Raw genomic sequence first — 17,528 nt, forward strand, 5'->3', positions numbered from 1 at the left:
CAATGTTTAATGTCACTGTATGTTTGAAAGACCATGGTCACATTTGTAAAACAAATGTTAAATTAGAAAATAAATAACATTTTGGTTCATGATTTTTTCCTACACCTGTGCTGAAAATAAGAAATGAAAATGTCGGTATATAAGTCACTCAAATGCAGTATAGAATGAATGGTTTGAGTTTGTTGCGGTTGACCCTGCACAGTTCGACCTATGATGTTTTTGTTGAACAATTTTGCCGTCACCCCTCCCACAGAGTGACGTATTTCACAACTTCCTGTGTTACACAAACTCAGTGATAACCAATTTTGCCTTCACACCTCCCATAGGGTGATGGATTTCACAACTTTCTACTGATGAACAATGTTGCCTTCACCCCTCCCATAGGGTGACGGATGTCACAACTTCCTGTGTACACAAAGTGATGACGTATTTCACAACCTCGAAACTATCCGTATGAATGGGGGCCTCCTGGCCCCCATAAAAATGAACACTTATTGAGTGCCTCTTCTCGCCAGAGCTCACGGCGATGTACAATAGCCAAACGGACACACACACATTTAACACACCTACACTTACACACACATACACACACACACACACACACACACACACACACACACACACATACACACACACACACACACACACACTTAACACACCGACACTTACACACACATAACTCGATCCAATTAATACAGTGAATATAAAACAACTATCCCAGAGCCCAACAAATATCCAAAATTATACAATTCCAAAAATAAACGTCCGAACTTGTACTGGGAGAACTTGCAGAAAATGGGTCAACTAAGGTGATAAGGGAGATAATCAACATGCTGTGTGAAGTGACCAGGTGGCTGTGGCAGTGGTCACTACCGGTCACGTGACGTAAGGCAGTGCCAGCGGTCACCACCACACTGTCACCGAGAGCACAGACCGGTGTCGTCTTGAAATTTTGGCGTAACTCGATTCTTGGCCATTTCGATGTTTTTGTGTTTTAGACTAAGTAAATCATTCTCAATGAGTAATATTCTCTTAACTCATTAAGACGACCGCGACCGACATCCTCTTCTCCAGCCCTCCCCCCCCCCCGCCCACCCCCGTGCACACCCGCACTTAAAAAAGTCAAATGACATTAGACATTGGAACATCTTGTATGGCAACTAAATTGAAAAAAGGACGTATCAGATGTACACTCTATTAGGCGCATGTCTAAGAAACTGCCGCATGTATTTGTTTGTTTGTTTGTTTAACGCCCAGCCGACCACGAAGGGCCATATCGATCAGGGCGGTGCTGCTTTGACATATAACGTGCGCCACACACAAGACAGAAGTCGCAGCACAGGCTTCATGTCTCACCCAGTCACATTATTCTGACACCGGACCAACCAGTCCTAGCACTAACCCCATAATGCCAGAACGCCAGGCGGAGCAGCCACTAGATTGCCAATTTTAAAGTCTTAGGTATGACCCGGCCGGGGTTCGAACCCACGACCTCCCGATCACGGGGCGGACGCCTTACCACTAGGCCAACCGTGCCGGTCTTGCCGCATGTACAGTGAGACCCGCTTTTAAGACCTGAAACAATCATTGGGAAAAATTAGGTTTGAAAAGAGAGGTAGCCTAGTCTTAAAAAGGAAGTAAATTAACGAAAGTGTCTTATGTATGGATCTTTCTTTCTTTATTCTTTATTTGGTGTTTAACGTCGTTTTCAACCACGAAAGTTATATCGCGACGGGGAAGGGGGGGGGGGGGGTGGAGATCGGATAGAGCCACTTGTTAATTGTTTCTTGTTCACAAAAGCACTGATCAAAAAATTGCTCCAGGGGCTTGCAACGTAGTACAATATATTACCTTACTGGGAGAATGCAAGTTTCCAGTACAAAGGACTTAACATTTCTTACATACTGCTTGACTAAAATCTTGTCAAACATTAACTATATTCTATACAAGAAACACTTAACAAGGGTAAAAGGAGAAACAGAATCCGTTAGTCGCCTCTTACGACATGCTGGGGAGCATCGGGTAAATTCTTCCCCCTAACCCGCGGGAGGTTATGTATGGATAGAACATCTGAAAAACTAGAGTCTCAAAAGGGGGTAGGTCCTAAAAACAGGGTAGAGGACTAAGGCGGGGTGGGAGGGGGGGAGGGGTTGGGCGTGTATCCAAATTGTATTTGCAGAGTTAATAGCTAAAAGACAGGGTGAAGTTTTTTCAGCGTCTAGTTATAGCAGCTTTCTTCCTCTTCTTCCTGTCTTTTTTTTTTAAATTTTAATGTTTTAAGTTGGTTGTACTAGGGTTATGTATGTGTAGTCCTACTTGTCTTGTCTACCTGTGTAATTTCAGATGTTGACAACGTTTTTAACAGGCTTTCATTGTAAACGCTATGAGCAGCTCAGCGCACAGGGAGTATGTCATGGAGAGATAAGGCAGTGGGTTATCTGCATTCCATGTAACATGCTCAGTAAGTCCACTGATTGTACGACCGCATACGGGCGCGAGTTCGTGTCCTTTCGTAGGAAAAATGAGTGTCGAAAAACCATTGTCATAGAAATGAGATGTTCTTTTAATCGCGTGCGTCCAGTGTAAGCCTCAAATTTAATTGGGCGAAGTCCACTACGCGAAGTAAACGTTGCGAAGATGATGGCCGCACACGAAGCATTGGCACTAAGTTTTTTTGGTTAAAAGACTTCGCCTTTAGGAACACACAGAAGAAAATGTAGTCAATATTTACCTGTTTTAAGAGTTGTCAAAATGTGCGCTGCACACAAAGAGGCGAGGATAATTAAGCGTGTGTCTCGCTAGCTTAAAGCAGTTAAGCAACCGTCTCACGAAGGTATTTGTCTAAAATGTGCCCGGTCACACGGTGGAGTTGTGGCATACGAACGAGCTGCGATTCATTTTGGAGAACAGTTGTTTGAACAGTTCAGAGGAGCTGTGATCCAAAATCCCAAAACAGATAAGACTGCTAACGTTCTAAAATTCAGTTAAAAAAACCAAACAATTGTAGGTAAATGGAACGTTTATTATTGACAAAGCAATTGGGCGGGGATGTAGCTCAGTCGGTAGCGCGCTGGATTTGTATCCAGTTGGCCGCTGTCAGCGTGAGTTCGTCCCCACGTTCGGCGAGAGATTTATTTCTCAGAGTCAACTTTGTGTGCAGACTCTCCTCGGTGTCCGAACACCCCCGTGTGTACACGCAAGCATAAGACCAAGTGCGCACTAAAAAGGTCCTGTAATCCATGTCAGAGTTCGGTGGGTTATAGAAACACGAAAATACCCAGCATGCTTCCTCCGAAAACGGCGTATGGCTGCCTAAATGGCGGGGTAAAAAACGGTCATACACGTAAAATTCCACTCGTGCAAACAACACGAGTGTACGTGGGAGTTTCAGCCCACGAACGAAGAAGAAGAAGAAGACAAAGCAATTCACGTGCTAGTAAATGTAAAGTTTTGTTTTGTCAACAATAGACGTTCCATTGACCAACAATTCTTGTTTTTTTGATTATGAGTTGTGATCGTTGAGCTGGGACTTCAAACAGCGTCAGGAGTTGGTATCACCCCTTATTTCTTTTTAAGTGAAGTTCTCTGTTCAGGAGCCACGCTAAGCGTACTGATTCGACTCTTTCATCTTGGCCGAAAACTCTTGCAACTGCGGAGTAAGACCCTTCATTCTTCCAGGCAAGCGTGCGTGTGGTTATAGCATACTGCCACTGCACCCCACGAACACCGGCAGCTAACAACGTTCACCATTGTGAAGCTACAGCCTGTCAATCCGCCAGTGTCTTCTCTGTGAGACCGCACCGATATGACCATACTGTTGCACGTGCCCGCGTTCGTGGTGTGAAGGTTTCTGACTGCAGACAGTACATTGCGAGAGGATGCGTACGCGCTCACGCCCTGGCATGCATTGAACAGATTGACTCGAAAACCTTCACGAGTATCCTGCAAGCCACTGTCGACTCATCGGGTCCGCAGGCTTTCATTGTAAACGCTGTGAGCAGCTCAGCGGAAAGGCAGTGTGGTAAAGCCTGTCTTTAACTGGGCGAAGTCGACTACGTGAAATACACTTCGCGAAGCTAACTGCACGAAGCTTTAGCACTGAGGTTTCGTTAAAAAAAGACTTCGCGAAGTCTTCACGAAGTCGACTTCCGGCTCGGTTGAGGACCACCGTACACGCTGTTAGCAGTTCAGCCCTCAGGGCGTGTGTTAGATAACCTTACCTTAAAGGCACATTGCAGCTCACAGCCTTCGTTTTGCGTTTTTGTTGCAGCTGAGTGCATTTGCAGTTCAAAAATCCTCCTATGGTAGTAAAACAAACCCAAAACTACCCACCCAACAACGACATCTGTGAAGCTCGACAGTTTCTTGTTCACGCGAGTGCATAAATTAACCTAGTTATTACGTGGTGTTTGGTCGGAGTTCGATTCAACTGAGTGATTCCGGCCTCCATTTTGTTTTACACAAACTCATGATGACGTCTGACATAGTTTGCTAGTGACGTGTCTTTTTGTGCATGATGTGGTGATCGCCTGATCTAAATTTAGATCCAAAAATAGGCCAAGACCAGCCGGGTCCGAGTACGAAATTAATTCGTAAAACAAATCGCAGTTCTTGACTCTTTGGGTGCAAGTCAATGAAACTTGGTAGTTCTTCTAACGGATAGCTGCCTGAGGTATGACTAAAAGCCCCAGGGGCTCCGTGCACCTGGATTTGACAAGTTCAGTACCTTTAAAAAAACCAAAGTTTTTATTCTGAATTTTGGAACGTTGACAGTCTAGTTGTTTTTGGATTTGTAACCTGACCTTCTTCACGGGACAAGACAGATTTGCCGACCAGTGTAGTGAGGGTGGAAGAATCGTCCCTACAAGGATTTACCAACCAGTGTAGTGAGGGTACCCTAGAAGAACCGTCCCTACAAGGATTTGCCGACCATTGCAGTGAGGGTAGAAGAATCGTCCCTACAAGGATTTGCCGACCATTGCAGTGAGGGTGGAAGAACCGTCCCTACAAGGATTTGCCGACCATTGCAGTGAGGGTGGAAGAACCGTCCCTACAAGGATTTGCCGACCATTGCAGTGAGGGTGGAAGAACCGTCCCTACAAGGATTTGCCGACCATTGCAGTGAGGGTGGACAAACCGTCCCTACAAGGATTTGCCGACCATTGCAGTGAGGGTAGAAGAATCGTCCCTACAAGGATTTGCCGACCATTGCAGTGAGGGTGGACAAACCGTCCCTACAAGGATTTGCCGACCATTGCAGTGAGGGTGGAAGAACCGTCCCTACAAGGATTTGCCAACCAGTGTAGTGAGGGTGGAAGAAGCGTGCATCCAACATGCCGACGACGTTCAGCGCGCTGGACTACTGCCTGTTCGTGGGCGTGCTGGGGGTGTCAGCGCTGATCGGGGTGTTCTACATGGTCCGGGAGCGACGCCAACGGCAGCGGGCCAGTGCCGATGACCTTCTGATGGGGGGCCGGCAGCTGAGCGTCCTGCCCGTGGCCGTGTCCCTCGTGGCCAGCTACATGTCTGCCATCACCGTGCTGGGCATCCCCACCGAGATCTACCTGTACGGCACGGGGTACTGGCTGGTGGCCGCGTCGGGCTTCGTCGTCTACCCGCTCGTCTGCTTCCTCTTCATTCCCTTCTTCCACGGCCTCAAACTGACCAGTGCCTATGAGGTAAGTCGGCCTCGAGATAAATTCAAGTTATACGCCCTGACGGCAAAGCCATTATGGGCACATGTTCCCGGGTTTTACCCCCGACTTTAGATGAGATACACAAGTGTATGCGTGTTTAGGTGGTATCAGTCATCTGCACGTATGGCAGAATGACCCAGGTCTTTTACGTGCCACTGTGGTGACACGGGATTGGGTAAGTCGACCTCAAGCTGACCTGTGCCTTTGAGGCAAGTCGGCCTCTGTAACATGCTGGTCCGTCATTTTTCCACAGTCAAAGCCATAGACAGACAGATCCATAGACAGACAGACAGAAAGTTCGTCAAATTCCTTGGGTATAATTAAACGTATTACTTGATTATACGTGCACATCTTTCTTTCTGCTTTGTTTGATTGAAGGACGGACGTAATTATTGCGAGCACGAACTTTCTGTGCTCATTTTCCTTCGCTTCTTTGTTTGTTTGTGAAAAGCCGTGAAGAGTAGTTACTTAGTTGTTTACCAATCTTATTTAACTATTAAACGTAAGAGAGAGAGAGAGAGAGAGAGAGAGAGAGAGAGAGAGAGAGAGAGAGAGAGAGAGAGAGAGAGAGAGAGAGAGAGAGAGAAGTAACTGTAAAGGAAATCAAAACTTGACTAAATATAAAAAGAAATGTCCAGTATAAAAACCAATGTCCATTTTGCGTGTAACTGAAAAAAACATAATGTATTACAAATTTCACATAAACACGCAGACGGAAGAGAAAGAAAGTTATCAAGAAAGAGAGAGAGAGCGAGTGAAAGGGTTATAAGTTTACAGTAGGCGACATCACAATAAAAACCCTTCCGAAATAGTACCCGCTGATGGAACAAAAACAAGTCGCGTAAGGCAAAATTACTACATTTAGTCAAGCTGTGGAACTCACAGAATGAAACTGAACGCACTGCATTTTTTCACAATGACCGTAGTCCGCCGCTTGTGCAAAACGGAGTGAAACTGACGAGCCTGTTCAGCGCGGTAGTGGTTTCGCTGTGCTGCATAGCACGCTTTTCTGTACCTCTCTTCGTTTTAACTTTCTGAGCGTGTTTTTAATCCAAACATATCATATCTATATGTTTTTTGGAATCAGGAACCGACAAGGAATAAGATGAAATTGTTTTTAAATCGATTTCGGAAATTTAATTTTGATCATAATTTTTATATTTTTAATTTTCAGAGCTTTTTTAATCCATTTATAACATATTAATATGTTTTTGGAATCAGGAAATGATGTAGAATAAGATGAACGTAAATTTGGACCGTTTTATATAAAAAAATTATTACAATTTTTAGATTTTTAATGACCAAAGTCATTAATTAATTTTTAAACCACCAAGCTGAAATGCAATACCGAAGTCCGGCCTTCGTCGAAGATTGCTTTACAAAAGTTTCAATCAATTTGATTGAAAAATGAGGATGTGACAGTGCCGCCTCAACTTTTACAAAAAGCCGGATATGACGTCATCAAAAGTATTTATCGAAAAAATGAAAAAAAGTCCGGGGATATCATTCCCAGGAACTCTCATGTCAAATTTCATAAAGATCGGTCCAGTAGTTTGGTCTAAATCACTCTACACACACGCACAGACAGACACACAGACACACACACATACACCACTACCCTCGTCTCGATTCCTCCTCTATGTTAAAACATTTAGTCAAAACTTGACTAAATGTAAAAAGAAGTCAGATCTCCTTAAAAAAGAAGAAAAAAAACAAGAGAAAAAAACAAGAAAAAAAACAACTATTAAACGTAAGCGTGTTGTGACGGTGTGCAGTACCTTGAGTTGCGTTTCAACAGGACCACGCGTTACCTGGCTGCCGTCCTCTTCATGCTTGAGATGGTGAGTTGGCGCCGCTCTCTGGCTGCTGCTTTCCTCACCTGGCTCTCGGCCTCTCCCCTTACGCTACACACACACACACACACACACACACACACACACACACACACACACACACTTACACACACACACACCTACACCTACACACACACACACACACACACACACACTCAGACACTAACACACAAACACACCCACATACACACACACACACAAACACACACACACACACACACACACACACACACACACACACACACACACACACACACACACACACACATAATTTCCTGGTGCCGGGACGTGCGTATCTTTCTATCTGCTTTTTCTAATTCACAGCGAAAATGTTAACTGACAGTGTTAATTACTAAATTCAAGTTTTGTACTTACTAGCGCCAAAACCCTAATTAACATAAACACCTGATAATTAGACACGAACACGTGAAAATTAAGCATGGTCACTTAATGATTACACATGATCACTTGATAATTACAATTTTCACGTGAATATTATTAATAATGTTCAGTTCTGGCTGACTTTCAGACGGATTACTTGAGCCAAAACTGAAAGTTAAACGTTATCTGGGGAAGAAAATTAGTAATTGTCACTGATATTTGTAATTTCTTGTCAAAATTTTAGTCATGTGGTTTTGGCGCTAGTAAGCCTTCATACTCTTCAAGTTGTTTCTTAGTCTCTCCCCCAAGGCTGTCACATCATTGGTAGCGTTAAAGAACAAAACAACAACAACAACTTCAACAGCAACAAAAACAACAACAATAACAACAACAATAACAACGAAATATCCCAGAATGGCCGTTGCTTCCATAAAGGGCGTAACATCTGAAATCTGCTTTGACTCCTAAAAATATCCAGCGGTGTATCACAGCTTTCCTGACAAGGGAAACAATCGTTATAAATAGCCTATTTCCTAATGACAAGCATATTGCTTCCCCTGAAAACATTTTCTTCCCAGGATTTGGCTTGCTAGTTGGCATCGTATGTTGTGATTAAATAAAGAAGTGTTTTTGTTTGTTTGTTTGTTTGTTTGATTTATTATTATTGAATGTATTAGAGAGTCATGCATGCACTGGTTAATTTGCTGGTTCGTGTTTGTGTACCAGGTTGGCTTTCTCAGTTGCTGTTGTAACGCGTCCAGCTTTCCCCTGGCAATCAGCTTTCTGATTCGATATAAAATCGAGACTGAAATGTTGTTTCCTGGTCGAGTTAACAAATTAAAAAATTTAAGGAAGAGAAGCATGTCAGTTTCTTGCAAGTGAAGGAAATTGGTGGTGAAATTTAATAGATTTCACCCCAAAATTCGATTTCTTCGAAAACGTGCACCGAGTGGTTACGTCCCTTGAATGAGAGGGGAAGGATTTTCAGGATAAAGCAACCTTCTAAGCATTATAAGCATTGGAATGAAAAAGCGACTTTCATCCTTGATGTCAAGGTTAAATTAGAGTTGAGGATGAAAGTCGCTTGTTCATTTCAATGCTTGTTGTTCTCTAAGGCGCCAGGAGACTGGTTCCGATTAACTCTCACTTACTCTATTACACATTTAGAGCTCTTACTTCCCTTTGTTTTTATTAGATCTTTAAAACAGCGCTCTGCCTCTGCTTGTTAAATATTCTGTTGTTCTATGAAATTGAATGTTATAAATTCGCTTGCGGCTTCGTGGCAGGCGGAAGAAAAAATCAGCCAGATACAATTTCGTTATTAATTGTGTGTCTGTGCACTTAAAAGACCGTTGGGTCGAAATATCTGTGAATGTATTGTTTTGTCAATAACAAACGTTCCAACAACCTACCTTTCTTGTTTTTTGATTCTGTTGTTCTATGTTTTGTCCCTAGTGCTTTTCGTCACTGCATCTTTCCTACATACAGCAATTCGTGGTGGGCAATAGACGATTTTCGGAAATAACTCTGTCGGGTTTGCATTAAGGGTTCTGAAAGAGTTAGTACCCTTGCATTTGCGCAGACAAACATTGCTATGTGCTTCTTGTACACGTGTTTAAGACAGGCCCTCTCGCTAGTGACTGGCCTGTAATGTCATTGGGGAAATAATGTCACCTGGGGAAACTTTCCCACGTGAGAGGACAGTCAGTTGCGAGAGGGCGTGTCTGAAACACGTGTACATGAAGCACATGGCACTGTTTGTCTGCGGAAATACAGAATACAGAATACAGAATCTTTAATTGCCCAGGGTTGGGAATTTGTGATGACATTGCGGTTAAGAAGCATTTCAATCCAGCCATATACACCAACACAGGCATCATTTATACAAACTGATCAACAACATTAATTTAAAAACACCACTGGACAGCATAAGTTTAAAAATACATTCACTAAAACTAGCAGTATACACTCAAAGCTTCCTCGCCTCAAGTCACACACGCACACACACTCACACACACACACACACACACACACACACACACACACACACACACACACACACGCACACACACATACACACACACGCACGCGCACACGCGCACACACGCACGCACACACACGCACACACACACATCACTACCTCATGCAATTTTATAACGTGACAGAAATCGCAGTCGCTGGTAAAAATAAAAGATAACAAATTGAAACATGAAATGCAATAAACATAGATCTGATGGTCAGCTGTGCAAGGGTACTCGCTCTTTCACAATTAACCTTTACAAACCCGACCGAGTTATTTCCGGAATTGGGCAATTTGGCAACTGTAATTGCTTCTTATCTTGCTTTTTCAGTTGCTGTAAGCCTACATGGCTGTCGTTTTGTACGCTCCAGCACTGGCCTTGAACCAAGGTAGGCGGGACACAAGGTTAAAGAAACTTAAAATATAAACTCTTCCAAACAATATCAAAACTTATCATTTGATTTTGTTTCGATAAATATCTTTGATGACGTCACGTACGTCTGTTACAAAAAGTTGAGACGACACTGTGACTGAATTTTCCAATAGATGTCATTCACAGATTTGTCAAACTGTCTTTGAACAAGTAGGAAATATACGATTGCATATTCAGATTTGTTAATCATTATTTTGCGTGAAAGGGAATTTTGTGTCTACAAAAACGGTGTAATTGTATACTTTATCAATATTTCTTCTTCTTCTTCTTCTGCGTTCGATGTTCTTATCAATATTTAAAACCATATACGTGTGTTTGAATTGAAATTGTGGTCAAAATTAAAGAAAGTCAATCTTCCAGGCCGAAATGTTGACTGACTGTTTTCATATCACTCTGTTCGACTTATTTTTGCAATTGTCACACACGGGATAGTACGGATATTCACAGCACGAAACCTTGAATGAATAGTAAATGTACATGTTACACGAATGGTAAGCCATGAAGCCCTTTGTTGCAGTGACGGGGCTGTCTGTGTGGGGCTCCATTCTGTCGGTTGGGGCTGTGGTCACCTTCTACACGGCCTTTGTGAGCTTTTGTACACTGCCCTCTGTCTAGATGCCCAAGGGGGCAATTGTCACGGGGGGTCATTGTCCTGGGAGGGGCGGGGGGCAATTATTCAGGGGGCAGTGGTCGGAAGGCAATTGTCCGGGGGGCAGTTGCCCGGAGAGCAGTTAGCCTAGAATCGTCTATATATGTAAAAGCCGTGTGTCACACTGTCTTGTGAGGCATCTGTCTATATATGTAAAGCCGTGTGTCACACTGTCTTGTGAGGCATCTGTCTATATATGTAAAGCCGTGTGTCACACTGTCTTGTGATGCATCTGTCTATATATGTAAAGCCGTGTGTCACACTGTCTTGTGAGGCATCTGTCTATATATGTAAAGCCGTGTGTCACACTGTCTTGTGAGGCATCTGTCTATATATGTAAAGCCGTGTGTCACACTGTCTTGTGAGGCATCTGTCTATATATGTAAAAGCCGTGTGTCACACTGTCTTGTGAGGCATCTGTCTATATATGTAAAAGCCGTGTGTCACACTGTCTTGTGAGGCATCTGTCTATATATGTAAAGCCGTGTGTCACACTGCCTTGTGAGGCAGCCGTGTGTCACACTACCTGTGGGGCATCTGTCTATATATGTAAAGCCGTGTGTCACACTGCCTTGTGAGGCATCTGTCTATATATGTAAAGCCGTGTGTCACACTGCCTTGTGAGGCATCTGTCTATGTATGTAAAGCCGTGTGTCACACTGCCTTGTGAGGCATCTGTCTATATATGTAAAGCCGTGTGTCACACTGCCTGTTGGGCATCCGTCTCAATATTGATAGCCCTAAGTCGCACTGCCTGTGGGTTATCTGTCTAGATATTCCAGAGTTCTAGATCCACGACGTGTAGCCAAGACGTGTTCCTGTACGTGTAGCCATGACGTCATCTGTACGTGTAATGTCAAGCGTTTGCCAAATTGTACATATACAGGTACACATCGTGACTACTCGTCGTGGATATAGAACTCTCTATCACACTGCTTTGTGGGACATCTGTCTAGATATCTAAAGCTCTGTGTCACACTGCCTTGTGGGGCATCTGTCTATATATCTAAAGCCCTGTGTCACACTGCCTTGTGGGGCATCTGTCTAGATATCTAAAGCCCCGTATCACACTGCCTTGTGGGGCATCTGTCTAGATATCTAAAGCCCCGTATCACATTGCCTTGTGGGGCATCTGTCTACATATTTAAAGCCCCGTATCACACTGCCTTGTGGGACATCTGTCTAGATATCTAAAGCCCCGTATCACACTGCCTTGTGGGACATCTGTCTAGATATCTAAAGCTCCGTATCACACTGCCTTGTGGGACATCTGTCTAGATATTTAAAGCCCCGTATCACACTGCCTTGTGGGGCATCTGTCTAGATATTTAAAGCCCCGTATCACACTGCCTTGTGGGACATCTGTCTAGATATTTAAAGCCCCGTATCACACTGCCTTGTGGGGCATCTGTCTAGCCCCCGTATCACACTGCCTTGTGGGGCATCTGTCTAGATATTTAAAGCCCCGTATCACACTGCCTTGTGGGGCATCTGTCTAGATATTTAAAGCCCCGTATCACACTGCCTTGTGGGGCATCTGTCTAGATATTTAAAGCCCCGTATCACACTGCCTTGTGGGACATCTGTCTAGATATCTAAAGCTCTGTGTCACACTGCCTTGTGGGACATCTGTCTAGATATCTAAAGCTCTGTGTCACACTGCCTTGTGGGACATCTGTCTAGATATCTAAAGCTCTGTGTCACACTGCATGTGGGGCATGTGTCTATTTCCTGTTGGGGATTGTGTCATGCTATGTGTCATGCTATGTGTCACGCCATGTGTCATGCTATGTGTCATGCCATGTATCATGCTATGTGTCACGCCATATGTCATGCTATTTGTCACGCCATGTGTCATGCTATGTGTCACGCCATGTGCCATGCTATGTGTCGCGCCATGTGTCATTCTACGTGTCACGCCATGCGTCATGCTATGTGTCTCGCCATGCGTCATGCTATATGCCATGCTATGTGTCACGCCATGTGCCATGATATGTGTCACGCCATGTGTCATGCTATGTGGTAACCATGTGTCATGATTTGTGTCATGTGTCCTGCTATGTGTCACGCCATGTGTCACGCCATGTGTCATGCTATGTGTCTCGCTATGTGTCACGCCATGTGTCATGCTATGTGTCTCGCTATGTGTCATGCTATGTGTTACGCCATGTGTCATTCTATGTGTCACGCCATATGTCATGCTATGTGTCACGCCGGCCATGTGTCATGCTACGTGTCACGCCATGTGTCACGCCATTTGTCACGCCATGTGTCACGCCATGTATCATGCTATGTGTCAAGCCATTTGTTACACCATGTGTAATGCTGTGTGTCTGACAGGGAGGGCTGAGGGCCGTGGTGTGGACGGACACGTTTCAGACGTGTGTGGTCATCCTGGGTCTGGTGGCGATCATCGTGGTGGGCAGTGACAGGCTGGGCGGGATGGCCGCTGTTTGGGACGTCGCGCAGCGCGGACAGAGGATCAACTTCTTTAAGTAGGCTCCATGTGTGTGTGTGTGTGCGTGTGTGTGTGTGTGTGTGTGTGTGTGTGTGTGTGTGTGTGTGTGTGTGTGTGTGTGTGTGTGTGTGTGTGTGTTTGTGTGTGTGTGTGTGTGTGTGTGTTTGTTGTTGTTGTTGTATATGTGTGTTGTACGACAAACAATTTATACAGTATATATAAATGTCATAGAGAAAAACATCAATATCGGGGCATAATGCTTTCAAGTACAGTAATACTGAACAAGTCGCGTAAGGCGAAAATACAATATTTAGTCAAGTAGCTGCCATTTTTCAGCAAGACCGTATACTCGTAGCATCGTCAGTCCACCGCTCATGGCAAAGCAGTGAAATTGACAAGAAGAGCGGGGTAGTAGTTGCGCTAAGAAGGATAGCACGCTTTTCTGTACCTCTCTTTGTTTTAACTTTCTGAGCGTGTTTTTAATCCAAACATATCATATCTATATGTTTTTGGAATCAGGAACCGACAAGGAATAAGATGAAAGTGTTTTTAAATTGATTTGGACAATTTAATTTTGATAATAATTTTTATATATTTAATTTTCAGAGCTTGTTTTTAATCCGAATATAACATATTTATATGTTTTTGGAATCAGCAAATGATGGAGAATAAGATAAACGTAAATTTGGATCGTTTTGAAATTTTTTATTGTTTTTTACAATTTTCAGATTTTTAATGACCAAAGTCATTAATTAATTTTTAAGCCACCAAGCTGAAATGCAATACCGAAGTCCGGGCTTCGTCGAAGATTACTTGACCAAAATTTGAACCAATTTGGTTGAAAAATGAGGGCGTGACAGTGCCGCCTCAACTTTCACGAAAAGCCGGATATGACGTCATCAAAGACATTTATCAAAAAAATGAAAAAAACGTTCGGGGATTTCATACCCAGGAACTCTCATGTCAAATTTCATAAAGATCGGTCCAGTAGTTTAGTCTGAATCGCTCTACACACACACACACACACACACACACACGCACGCACGCACACACGCACGCACATACACCACGACCCTCGTTTCGATTCCCCCTCGATGTTAAAATATTTAGTCAAAACTTGACTAAATATAATCATGACTTTTACTGCAAAGGAAGAGGAAGTGTTTGAGTCATATTCTTCTCTGAGTTACTGGGAGGACCTCGTGACGAGGCCATGATGACGTTGTACAAGTATGTGAGATGAAGCGTGAGATGATCGAGTGATACAAGTGTGTAAATTGAAGCGTGAGGTGTGTGATACAATTGTGCGATATGAAGCGGTGTGTGTGTGATATGTGACCCTCCACCACGCAATGAGTCGCATGTCACCTCGCGCGGTTCTGCGCTAGGCTTAATATAAGTTCGGGGCGTGTCTGGTAACAGTGTGAGGGTCACCTTAGTCACAGGCTTATAACTCAAACAGTTTTTGCACTTTTCTAAAACGGTTTTCACCACTGGATAGAGCATAAAAAACTCTTTAGGCAAATTTAAAACTATGAAAATCATGCAAAGGTGCGACTCATTCCGTTGTGGAGGGTCACATATGGTACAAGTATTTTGAGACAAAGCGTGAGTTGCATGATGCAGAATGTGCATGTTGGGCGTTGCAGCTTCGACCCCAGCCCCTTCACGCGCATGACGGTGTGGAGTGCTGTGCTGGGCAGTGTGACGGGGCAGCTGACCATCTACGCCGCCAGTCCCACCATGCTGCAACGCTACATGGCCGTCAGCGACCTTCGCGGATCTCAGCTGTGAGCCATTAATCTTTTTTATTTTTTATTTTTTTATAATACTTATTTTTCCTTGCCAAAATTCATTGAGGAACATTTATTTTATTTTTTTTATCTTGTTCTTGTATACCAGTTAACACTTTCTACCCCAGATATGTTGACATTTTTTTTTTAGCCGAAATCAGCTGTGCTGCAGCAGGTCACTCCGAATTGTAGGCCTAGTAACTGTGTAGTAACTGTATATCAACACGCTGGAATGCAGGCGTTAGATCGACGTTACAGGAAGCCACTGAAGCTAACAGTCTGAGCGGATTTATCCGTACCTGGTCAGATAGAGCCATACTATATTCCCAGACCCAGAGGTCTGGGTTATGCGGAGGCATTTGCCTGTGTGAATGGTGACATTCCGGAACTAATTTTCGGCAAACTTAGTTGTTTGCAGCAATGTATTTCAATTTGTTTTTCATTATTTCTTGAAACTGTTAGTGCATGATGCAAAATTACACTATAATAGGTTATATAATACCAAAAAAAACTATCTCAGATCTCACACGCTAAAAATATGACAAAAAACACGGTAGAGCGACATCCGCAAACCATCTAGCTTCCGGTGTTGTTGGGCCGCTACGGTAAGCGCTTAGTGTGCAGACTGGAGCAGACGATACAACAAACACAGAGTAAAGCAGACGACACAGTGTTACAGCATGATCAAGGCAGCTACGATTTTATTCCCATACCACTCAGTGATCGCCCACTGAATGACACATGTATTTACTTTTGCTAGAATAGTAATTTCGTAAATCATTCGTTTATGTTATTAGCAACAATCAGTATTTACATTTATTGCAATAATAATTAGCCAGGGGCTACACACGTCTGAAGTCAAAAATCGTGTTGTGTGTTCAATTGGTCAGTTTTGAGATTTTGACATATTTATACCAAATAATCCTTTCTCATTCAGGTTCAACCGATGTTTTTCACATAAAACACTTATTTTATGCAAAATAAAGGTGTTTCAAAACCAACTGTGTCAAGAATTTATTTTCATTGTGTGTTGAAATGCCAAAAATGCATTTGTTTGACTGTTAGTTACGCCAAATTCTCCCAACCCCGTTCCGACATGACACATACCGTTGGATTCAGCATTCTCTCCCCTTTCCCGCTGTCATTCTCTCTGTGAATGAGCTGGCCAGTTTTGATTCGGAACCTGGCACTGACAAGCGAGGTTTTACCTCAAACTATGGGGTTGGCATCGTTATTGATGTGGGGACTGGACTTGTGCTTGATTTTGAAGTGCTGTCAAAATTCTGCCAGGCATGTGCACTGAACAACAAAAGGAGGATGACAGAAGTGGAGAGAGCTGAATAGAGGAGAGACCACAAGCCTATAGTATAGTTGTGAAACCAACTATGAAGGCTCTTCGAAAGGAATGGAGAAGGAAGCCGCCCTTCGTTTGTGGGGAAGGTCAGTGCGCAGAAACAACATGCGTTATACCAGAATGCTTTCAGATGGTGACTCTGTGGCCTTCAAGGCAGTGGTTGATGCCAACCTCTATCCGGTTGAAAAGCTGGAGTGTGTCAACCACTGCGACAAAAGAATGGGGACGGCGCTGAGAAAGAAGGCAAAGGAGGAGAAGCTTGGTGGACGTCATCGTGGCGCCCTGACTGCAAACGCTTGCACCATTCTGCAGTCCTACTACAGGAATACCATCATGAAGAACTTGGGCAAACCTGACAAGATGAAGGAGGCCATCTGGGCATCTTTTTTGCACTGCTCATCCACAGACGACAACCCTCAGCACCAGCAATGTCCAGTAGGCGCCGACTCCTCGTGCTTCTTTCAGAAGGCCGTGGCAACTGGACAAGAGCCGCCACCACACAAGGACAATGTGGGGACTCCACTGTCAGCTGATGTGGCCAGAGCAGTCAAACCCATCTATGACAGGATGTCAGACGTTGGTCTCATGGCCAGAATCAAGCATGGCAGAACGCAGAATGCCAACGAATGCGTCAACGGACAGATCTGGGCGCGCTGCCCCAAAACTGTGCATGTGGGCGCCAGTCGGGTGAATGCAGCTGTTGCCTCAGCTGTGTCCCATTTCAATCAGGGATGTTCCCACCTCTCCCATGTGATGAAGCAGTTGGGTGTTACACCAGCTGAGGGCCTGAAGGACTACCAGGTGAGGCAGGACCGAAGGCGGTGTGACCAAGCTGAACTGGCGGCCCAGCCGGAGAGGAAGCGGTCCCGAAAAGACAAGAAGAGGGCCAGC

General features: G+C 44.0%; 1 protein-coding gene across 1 annotated transcript in view; it reads left to right on the forward strand.

The window, feature by feature from the left end:
• The first annotated feature begins 4,906 nt into the window (after positions 1-4,906).
• LOC138948715 (sodium-dependent multivitamin transporter-like) overlaps positions 4,907-17,528 on the forward strand; it is a 34,243-nt gene continuing 21,621 nt past the window's right edge. The window contains exons 1-6 of the mRNA XM_070320322.1: positions 4,907-5,678; positions 7,472-7,541; positions 10,292-10,339; positions 10,901-10,968; positions 13,373-13,527; positions 15,140-15,280. Coding sequence (XP_070176423.1) covers positions 5,334-5,678; positions 7,472-7,541; positions 10,292-10,339; positions 10,901-10,968; positions 13,373-13,527; positions 15,140-15,280 — 827 coding nt within the window. The 5' untranslated portion in view covers positions 4,907-5,333. The remainder of the gene's footprint in view (positions 5,679-7,471; positions 7,542-10,291; positions 10,340-10,900; positions 10,969-13,372; positions 13,528-15,139; positions 15,281-17,528) is intronic.

This window comes from Littorina saxatilis, linkage group LG15 (genome assembly GCF_037325665.1).
Source record: "Littorina saxatilis isolate snail1 linkage group LG15, US_GU_Lsax_2.0, whole genome shotgun sequence".
Lineage (NCBI taxonomy): Eukaryota > Metazoa > Mollusca > Gastropoda > Littorinimorpha > Littorinidae > Littorina > Littorina saxatilis.